The sequence below is a fragment of the Petaurus breviceps genome, unplaced genomic scaffold (assembly GCF_028583685.1).
Source record: "Petaurus breviceps papuanus isolate PSGF00001 unplaced genomic scaffold, PetGlider_PUasm1.0 166, whole genome shotgun sequence".
Lineage (NCBI taxonomy): Eukaryota > Metazoa > Chordata > Mammalia > Diprotodontia > Petauridae > Petaurus > Petaurus breviceps.
Window position 1 is genome coordinate 717030 of NW_027185737.1, and position 9793 is coordinate 726822.

The 9793-nt window shown below is 38.3% G+C and overlaps 1 protein-coding gene across 1 annotated transcript in view; it reads right to left on the reverse strand.

Annotated features, from left to right (window-relative positions):
* The window catches only part of ATP6V1D (ATPase H+ transporting V1 subunit D), a 21459-nt gene that overhangs the window by 1801 nt on the left and 9865 nt on the right, over positions 1-9793 (reverse strand). Inside the window, exons 5-8 of the mRNA XM_069082434.1 lie at positions 9314-9358; positions 8700-8803; positions 5771-5837; positions 1136-1214 (exon numbers count right to left, since the gene is read on the reverse strand). Of these exons, the coding sequence (XP_068938535.1) occupies positions 1136-1214; positions 5771-5837; positions 8700-8803; positions 9314-9358 (295 nt within the window). The remainder of the gene's footprint in view (positions 1-1135; positions 1215-5770; positions 5838-8699; positions 8804-9313; positions 9359-9793) is intronic.

Below are 9793 nucleotides of genomic sequence, written 5' to 3' on the forward strand. Positions count from 1 at the left end.
AGCAAGTAAGAGCACTGGCTCCAGTGTTGAGAAGACCTGGAGATCAAATCCCGGGCTCTGACACTTAGCACCCACCCAGAAACACCTGGCCGCCCCAAAATATTAACTCTTAGTGGTCTCTAATAGGCCATCTAAATTTATATATTTATTAAAATTCTAGATCATATGAGTCCAAATAGCTCAGCCTCTAAACTAATAGTTCTTAACCTTTTAAAAAATTTTTTATAAATTTTAAATTTTTATAAATTTCTTTAGCAGCCTGAAGAGATCAATGGACCCCTTCTCATAAGATATTAAAATAATAACAAAGTAAATAAAGTAAAAGTATACTGAAATAAAGATTTTCACTCATTTAAGTTCATGGTTCACTTGCCCTAAATATTATAGTTCTAAAATTATCAATTAATGGCAATGATGCACTACTCATCTACACTGTAAAAAAACAAACAAACAAAAACCTCTTAGCATCCTCCAAGCCCCTCCAGTTCTGCTACCTCCTCCATTACCAAGGCTTCCTTGACTGATCCAGCCTTCACTCATCTTCATCTCCTCAGATTCCCTACATGACTGACAGCACTTCATTCTATCCTGTACTGTACTATTCATGAATTGTTTTAGATACACTGTCTTCTCTCCCTCTTCCCCACGATACATATGATATTATGTAATTGGCTGATAATAACCACTCCTGTCCTCTCTCCCTTCATTTTGTTGATTTTTAAGTGAAACAGTTGCATCTGAAAACATTTTCAACTTCTTACCAGTGACAAGATCATAGTTTAGAGCTGGAAGAGCCCATACCAGTCATCTTGTCTGACAACCTCATTTCCCAGTTGGGCTAAGAGAGGTTCAGTAACTAGCCCAAGGTCAAGCAAGAAACAAGATGTGAAGATGGAGCTGTGTTTCCAAACCTAGCCTTCCCTCTCCTGGGTCTCCTAGGACACCACTCAAGTTACAAAAGACTTCTAAGGAAGCATACCAACCTTCAAAATAAGAGTTCTTATTTTCAATGATATCCTTATGCTTTCTATTTAGCAAATCAAAGACAACTGAAAGGGCTAAATAGGAAATGTCAATATACATAGCAAATATTATCAGTAGTTATGTCCCCAATTGAGTGCCAAGCCCAACACACCTATAAAACTCTTCACGCTCTCGTTCATCCAGTTCCGTGATGATGTAAGTAAGCGTGCATTCAATCCGGGGAATGATCACTAGAGTAATAAAAGACACACACAGTAAGGCAGACTATCTTCATATCCTCGTCTCTCAGTAAAATGTTGATACTATGTTACAATGCTACAATAACTGTACATTACAAATGTAATGACATTATTCACTCTTTGATATAAAAAAAGCATAAGTTAAGGAGATAAATTTAATTCTAATACATGCAAATCCCTTTCCCTACCTAGGAAAGATCCAGGAAAATTCAAAGTAAATGCTTTAATTTCCTTAAAAAGCCATGTAAAGACCAAACAAGAAAATAAGTTGAAACTTAATTCTAGAAAACATTTACTATTATGCAGAGCAACTTAAATATCCACGTCCATTGATTTCAAAATTACATATACTTCAAGGAGGTCAGTGACAAAAAAAATATACCCCCCAAAAACCAACATACATACCAAAATATTTACAGCAGCACCTTTTGTAAGAAACAAAGTAGATGCCCATTGATTTGAAATGGTTAAAAACAGTTATGGTGCACGAATACAAGGAATATCATGTCAAAATAATTATCACAAACACAGTACTATATGGGAAGACTTAGGAATGATGAAAAGTAAAAATAACTAGTAAAACAACAGACATAAATGACAAAAATGAGAAGCGGCTAGGTGGCACAGTGAATAGAGCACTGGCCCTGGAGTCAGGAGGACCCGAGTTCAAATCTGGCTTTAGACACTTGACACACTTGACTTTGGGCAAGTCATTTAACCCCCAATTACCCTCCAAAAAGCAAAATAAATAAATAAATAAATGACAAAAATGAAAATGGGAAGACCAAAAAGACAAACTGAAACTGAATGCTAAGAAATTTATAAAGAAGCTTGGCATTAGAGAAGAGATATGAAAAGGAACGTAGACCCTTTTGTTTACAGAGCATGGAACACTGAAAAATTTTGAATACACAAAATTGAAAACTTTTGCACAAACAAAACTAATTCATCTAAACTAAAAAGTAAAACAATCACCCTAGGCAGGGGGGACCGACCTTTGCATCAATCATCTCAAGTAATGGTTTTGATATCTATGATACACAGAAAAATAACCCATATGAACTAAAGCCATTTCCTAATAAAGAAGCTGTCAGGGGCAGCTAGGTGGCGCAGTGAATAGAGAGCACTGGCCCTGGGTCAGGAGGACCTGAGTTCAAATTCAGACTCAGACACTTGACACACTAGCTATGTGACCTTGGGCAAGTCACTTAACCCCAACTGCTTTGCTTTTCTCCCTCCAAAAAAAAAGCTGTCAAGGAATATGAACAAAAGTTCTCTAAAGAACTGAAAACTATTCCAACACATGAAAGAATATTCTAAATGATTAAGAGAAATGCAAATCAGAACAATTTACACAAAAATTACATTATAAATAAAAACAACTCTGGAAGACTTGAAAATGTTGATCAATGTAGTGAACAACTCTAGAACGCTGATGTAGCTTGGGCCAGACAATAAACCTGCTTCCATCATAAATCTTTTCTTCTCCCACTCCTTCCATCTTCTAGTAATCACTGAAATCTGACCTCCCTGCTTAATAACAGCCTCCCTGTCACCCTTGCCAGTACTGACTGCACATTCACTCATTCCCCTCTGTCTACTTGCTCTCACAGCCACTTCCAGGTTCTCCCCTTAACTCCATCACTCAGTAATCTCTCCTACACTGAGGTTCATGCAATTCACATCTATCACCCAATCAGAATCTTGGTTAATTATTGTTGACAAATAACAAATCTTCAACAAATCTGGAACCTGGCTCACAATTTCTCTTTCTTCCTCAACATTTGCTTCCTTAATTGGGAATTCTAATTAATTTAATATTGATTAATATTGATTCGCCTCCAAACACCCTAATCACTCAGTTCCTCAACCTACTCACTTCCCATGACCCACTCCTTCTGACCTCAGCCACATACAAAGATGATCATTCCCTTGACTCTACCATCACGCAGAAATACACCACCACCATGTTCAAGAATTCTAAAATTCCCATTATCTGGCCATAATTTATTGGTTCCTCATGAGCCTCTCCATCTGCCTCCCCTTTCCAGACCCTACTCTTTGTCCACTCTGTATCTCCAATCTTTCAACTCCTTGGTTCTCTCCCAGAACATTTCCCCTGCATTACCTCCCTCACTCCTCTTTTCCCATCTTGACCTACTGATCAGTTAAAGTCTATGTTATTCTATTCTCGAGTCCCCGATTTCCTTATATCACTATGATATATAAATCTTGACTTATGGACAATTCAACTGCCTTCACTCCCATATACAGAAGTGCTAATGAATGAAGATGGAAAAAAAAAATTACTCAATTGTTCCAACTGGGTCCACTACAAATTTATGCTATAAAACCTCAAATGTGTCCTCATTGCTGCTAGGGAATCCTTTTACATCTCCCTTACCAACTCACAATCCCATTCCACAGTGACCCTTCCAAATGTTTTCATTCCTCTTTAAACCTCCTAAACTTCCCCCTTACTCCCTCTCCCCACTCTCCTTGCTTCATATTTTACAGAACAAATTGAGACCATTTGCTATGAGCTCCCTCTTTTCCCATCTTCCTCATCTCCTATCAGATCCTTCTGCCACTATCTCTTATCTCACCTCTTCAAGTGGCCTTACTTCTTTCTCCAAGGCCAATCTCTCTATGTACATCAGTGATCCCATTCTATCCCACCATCTCCAACAGACTGACCCCTCTATCATTCCCACTCTGTTACTTGTCTTCAGTTTGTCCCTATCAGGTCTTTCTCTACTGCTTACAAACATGGCTATGGACTCTGCTCCATCCTCAAAAAACCCTAACTTGATCTTCCCTATCATTCTATATCTCTTCCTGTCCTTTGTGGGTAACTTCTTGAGAAGGCCATCTATAACAAGTACTTCTACTTTCACTCTTCTCAGTCTCTTCTGAGTCTTGTTTCTACTGACCTCATCATTCTACCTGAACTTCTCTCTCCAAAGTTACCAATGATCTCTTAACTGCCAAATCCAATGGCTTTTTTCCAATCCTCATTCTTTTTGACCTCTGTAGCCTTGTGACACTGTTGATCACTCTCTCCACCTTGATATTCTCTTCTCTCTAGGTTTTAGGATATCACTCTCTCCCGGATTCCCTCTTAGTTATCTGAAGCCTCCTGCTCTGTCTTCTTTGCTGGATCCTCATCCAAATAACATCCTCTAACTGTAGGTATACTACAGGACTCTGTTCTGGGCATCTTCTCATATATTTTTACTTCTGTACTACTTTATCTGGTAATATCATCAGCTTCCAAGTATTTAATTGCCTTTTCTATGCTAATGAATCTCAAATTTACCTATCCTGCCCCAACCTCTTTGCTGACTTCCAATATGACATCTCCAACTGCCTTTCATACATCTCAGACTGGACATCTGGCAAACATCTTAACTCAACATGTCCAAAATGGAATTCATTATCGTTCGTCATAAAATCTTTTCCCCTTTTAACCTGTATTACTGTTGAGGGCAACATCATCTTCCTAGTCCCTTACACTTGCAACCTAGGACTCATCCTGGACTCCTCAACTCTCCATCTACAAGCTGTTGCACACCCCCTTTTCGCCTCTGACACTGTCACTACTGTGATGCAAGGCCTCATTACCTCATGTCCAAACTGCTACAATAGTCTGCAGTGGGTCTGCCTGCCTCAAATCTCCCCCCACTCCAATCTATCCTCCATTCAGCAGTCAGAGTGATTTTCCTAAAGTACAAGTCTACCCAAGTCACACTCAATAATCTCCAGTGGCTCTTTATCACCTCCAGGATAAACTATAAAATACTCTGGTCTAGCCAAATAACCAACATTCCCTCCTCATTCCCAATGTCTTACACTTTATGCCCTGTTATGTACTCTTTGATGTAGTGACATTAGCCTCCTTACTGTTTCATGATCAAGACATTCCATCTTTTAGTTATGGGCATTTTCTCTGGCTGTCCCCCCGTACCTAGAATGTTCCTCCTGCTCTTCTCTACTTACTCATTTCCCTGGTTTCTTTCAAGTATCAATTAAAATATCTTCCACAGACAGCATTTCCTAACCCTTCTTAATGCCTTCCCTCTTTAAATTGTTCCTATTTAATCTGTACATTGCTTGTTTGTACCTGCTTGTCTTTCACCTTTTTTTTTTGCTTTTTTTGGAGGGGGAGAAAGGCAGGGCAATTGGGGTTAAGTGACTTGCCCAAGGTCACATGGCTAGTAACTGTCACCTCTTTTTGTATCTCCAGCACTTTGCAGAGTGCCAGGAACACAGGTGCTTATTAAGTATTAACTGACTGAAAGGGCTTCATACAGCTTGTGGGGATCTTATTCTAGGGAAAGGAAGAATTAAGTACATTTAACAAGGACAAAACTGGGGCTTGTAGCACAATAAACGTTCAATGTTTTGTTTTGGGGGAAGAGGGAAAAGTGGTATGGAGAACAAGGAACCGATATGCGTATAATAAAGAACAAAAGAAACACAGAAGAAGAGTGGATTCCAAGACTGTTTTTTTTTAAACTGCTTCTTCTATTGCTGCTCATACTCACCATGCTCAATGGCATTCACCCGTCTGTTTGTAATTTTAATGGCCTCATCCAGTGTAACAAATGAAGTCTAAGACAAGAGAACAAATTACAAATAGGTAAACTTTTGCTCATAACCAGTATTATTAACTCATCTGGCTCAGCTCTGAATGCTGGAACAACTGTTTTTGGAAGCAAGCCTACTTCTCAAGATGTTTTTATAATGCAGATTTCTAATAGATGTTTAGGGCCTTACAGAATTGTGTAATTATTCCACTTTCACTCTGATTTAAAATAAATCACTTCGACCAAGTCAATTAAGCATGTTAAGAAGAAAGAGGATTCTGGGAAGATGGTGGAGGTCAGGAAATTTCAAGCTCTCAAGATTCTCCTCAACAAAAAGAGATAAAATAGAGCATCTGGGTGAACACAGAGCAGTGAAAACAATAAGAGTAGGGACAGAAGAGGGGTCCTCTTGGGACAATCAAAGAAGACCTGAAGAAAAATCCCGGGACTAGATTTACCTTCCTGTGAAGACACCTCCAGTCTGGGGTGGCCATTAATAAGTGGCAAACTGCTGAAACAAGCAAGTCCTGAGGTAAGCTGTTTTGGGAGGCTGGCTCCCTCCTGCCAAAGGAACTTTTCTCTCCCACTGCCAACAGTGAGGGGAATTGGGTGTCTGTCCTAGAGAAGATCTAGGGAACCTCTGCTGAGAAAGGAATGCTAGACCCAGCTGTGCTTCGGAGAGCTGCAGGGGGAAAGAAGGAACCAGCATACACCAAGGGAGTGCAGAAGCAGTGGGGCGGGATGCTGGCTGTGGGCACTTACAGGAGGGTGGAGGTCTTGGTTTCAGTTCAAAGTCAGAGGGGGAGAACTGAAGAGGAACAGAAACCAGAGGCACCATCCCTCATATTGCAGGACTAAAGGTGATTATAAAAACTAAATTATCACACACACCAAAAAAGATGCATAAGCAAAGGAGAAAGAATCCAACCATAAAGGGCTACCATGGGAATAGAGAAGACTGGGGTTCGTCTTCAGAGGAGGATACTGAAACAAAGAAACTCTCTTCTGCCACAAAGAGTAATGTCAAATGGTCACTTACCCAAAAAGAATTCACTGAAGAACTTAAAAAAAAACTTTAAAAATCAAATGAGAGACTGAAGAAAAATTAAAAAGAAAAATAGGAATAATGCAAGAAAAACAAGATTATGACAAGAAAGTCAACCAATTAGAAAAGGAGATCTAGAAACTTAAGGGAGAAAATGACTCCTTGAAAATCAGAATTGGGCAAGGGGAAGCCAGAAAAGTTATAAGAGATGAAGAAATAAAAACACAAAATATAAAGAATGAAAAAATAGAAGAGAAATGTGAAACATTTCATAAGAAAAACAATGGATATTGAGAACAGATCAAGAAAACACAAGAATAATTGGACTACCTGAGAGTTCTGATCAAAAAAAAGAATCTTGATACATTAATACAAGAAATAATTAAAGAAAATGGTCCTAAACCATTAGAAAAGAAGGGAAAGTAGAAATAGAAAAAATCCACCGATCACCACCTGAAAGAGATCCTACAAGGAAAACTCACAGGAATATTATAGTTAAATTCTAAAACCCCCAGATCAAGGACAAAATGTTACAAGCAACAAGAAAAAAAATTTACATATGATGGTACCACAATCAGAATCACACAAGACCTAGCGTTGGCAACTCTAAAAGACTGCAGATTTTGGAATAACATATATCAAAGAGCCAAAGAACTGGGCCTCTGGTCGAAAATATCATACCCCATAAAAATAATTTTGAACGGAAAAATAATGGACATTTGATCAACTGTTAGACTTTCAGGATTCTGTTAAAAAAAAAAAACCCTGAACTCAACAGAACATTTAACATACGAAGGCTAAGAAAAAGATAAGGTACATAACATAGCAATGACCAATTACAAGGGCCTAAATAAGAATAAGATGTTTACCTTTTATGTAAGGAAAATGTAAAACCTATGTCTAAGTCAGATTGTTACTAGTAATTATGTAGCTTATAAGAAAGACTGAGGTAGACCTGAGTATGACACAACTTTAAAAAGTAAAACCATTCAAGAACAGCTAAAAGAGTAATTATCTTATTGAAATGAAAATAAGAGGAAGAACCAATACAGAGGATTTAGATAGGGAAAGAGGGCTGTTAGTTCTGGAAACCTACTTTCATCAAGAATAGGTTTAAGGGGGGCGGCCAGGTAGCACAGCAAGTAAGAGCACCGGCTCCAGTGTTAGAACGACCTGGAGATCGAATCCTGGGCTCAGACACTTAGCACCCACCCAGAAACACCTGGCCATGTAACCTTGAGCAAGTTACTTAACCCCAATTGCTTAGGGGCGGCCAGGTGGCTCAGCGAGTAAGAGTACCGGCTCCAGTGTTGGGACGACCTGGAGAACGAATCCCGGGCTCAGACACTCAGCACCACACCCAGAAATAACTGGCCGTGTAACCTTGAGCAAGTTACTTAACCCTGATTGCTTAATTAAAAAAAAAAAAAAGAATAGGTTTAAGGGGAGGAAACACATATACATCCAGAAGAGTATAGAAGTCTTCTAAATTTAAAAATATAAATACATTTTTTAAAAAAGAAAGAGGTAACTAACTTAGGAGTAACTGTGAAAGGATATGTACACATATTAATAAGAACAAAGTCATTATTCTAGTCTACTCTAGATGTCACTTTCCTTTGTTTAACATAATCTTGTCAATTATACCAGTAAAGTACCTGGACAGTGGCAACAGTGAAGATGACAGTATACAAGTCATTTAATTTTAAATAAGCAGATTTTAGATTTGTTTCCTATTTATATATGTTCTCAGGATGTTTAAATACTATCTCTTACATGCTACAAGGTTCAAGATTCAACAACTGGAAACTGGACTTTAGTCTTTCTGACACTTATACTGACCTGCAGCGAAGCTAGTTCCACCAGCAACTCCACTGCTTTGGCATAGTTCCTCTTCAGTTTGGCCAGTTGTTCCCCACCTCTGGCCAAACCAGTCAACTCATAACCTGAAATAACCAGTGAAAAAGCATTACTGCAAAAAGATAAAACTGATACTTTCCCTCTTATTTTCTATCTCAAGCACATAACAGTAAATATCAAGAGGTTCAGAGTTGCTTACATTTAGCAACTTACAATGTGACCAAATCAAAAAACATGTACTTAGTGAGAAGCTGGGTTTCCTTTCAATTCCAAGGAATGCAAGTGAGTATAAGAGGGCTGATGTCGTCTTAACCTTTTGTAAAGGACCTTGTCCATCTTTCACGTAAGAGGTGCTTACTATTTGTTGAACTGAACATTAAACTTTGGTCTCCCCCAGTGTATACAACACAAGGAGATGGCTCAATAACACTTACCACTTACTGTGGCAGAGACCATTATAAAAATAACTACAAAATGGTTATCTTCAAGGAGTTCCATCCTACAATTTACTCTATAACTAGGTTCATTTTAGGAGAATCAAAATTGCCCAACCATATAATATGCAGGCAACAAAAGATAAGTAATTTACTACTTACTGTCAGCTCCTTCTTGATAATGTTCAAACACTGGCAAGGTGACACCTATAAATACAAGTTTATTAACATTTATAAAAACAATTTAGGAAAAACAAGATATAATTATCTTTATTGATCTTGGAATCTTTTTCATTTTTTGTTCAAATCCTCAGAAATAATGGGAGTGGATATTTGAATTAACCAGTTTCTACTAAGTGTGGGGATCTCTCCCCTTTTTTAAATATTCATAGGTCTTTCATGTTCCAAAAGTAAAACAAGTCTTCAGGTTCCTAATAGAATAGTTGTATCAGTTAAAAGGGACTATCTTTTACCTTTGTCAAGTACTGTGTCTTCCACCTAGTAACTGTTTAATAAATGTTGCCTAATATGAATTTACCGTGTTTCCCCGATAATAAGCCCTCCCCTTACTGTGTAAGATTCCTCTAAAATAAGCCCTCCCCCGAAAATAAGCCCTATTGAGATTGCTACTGTAGTGAAGGT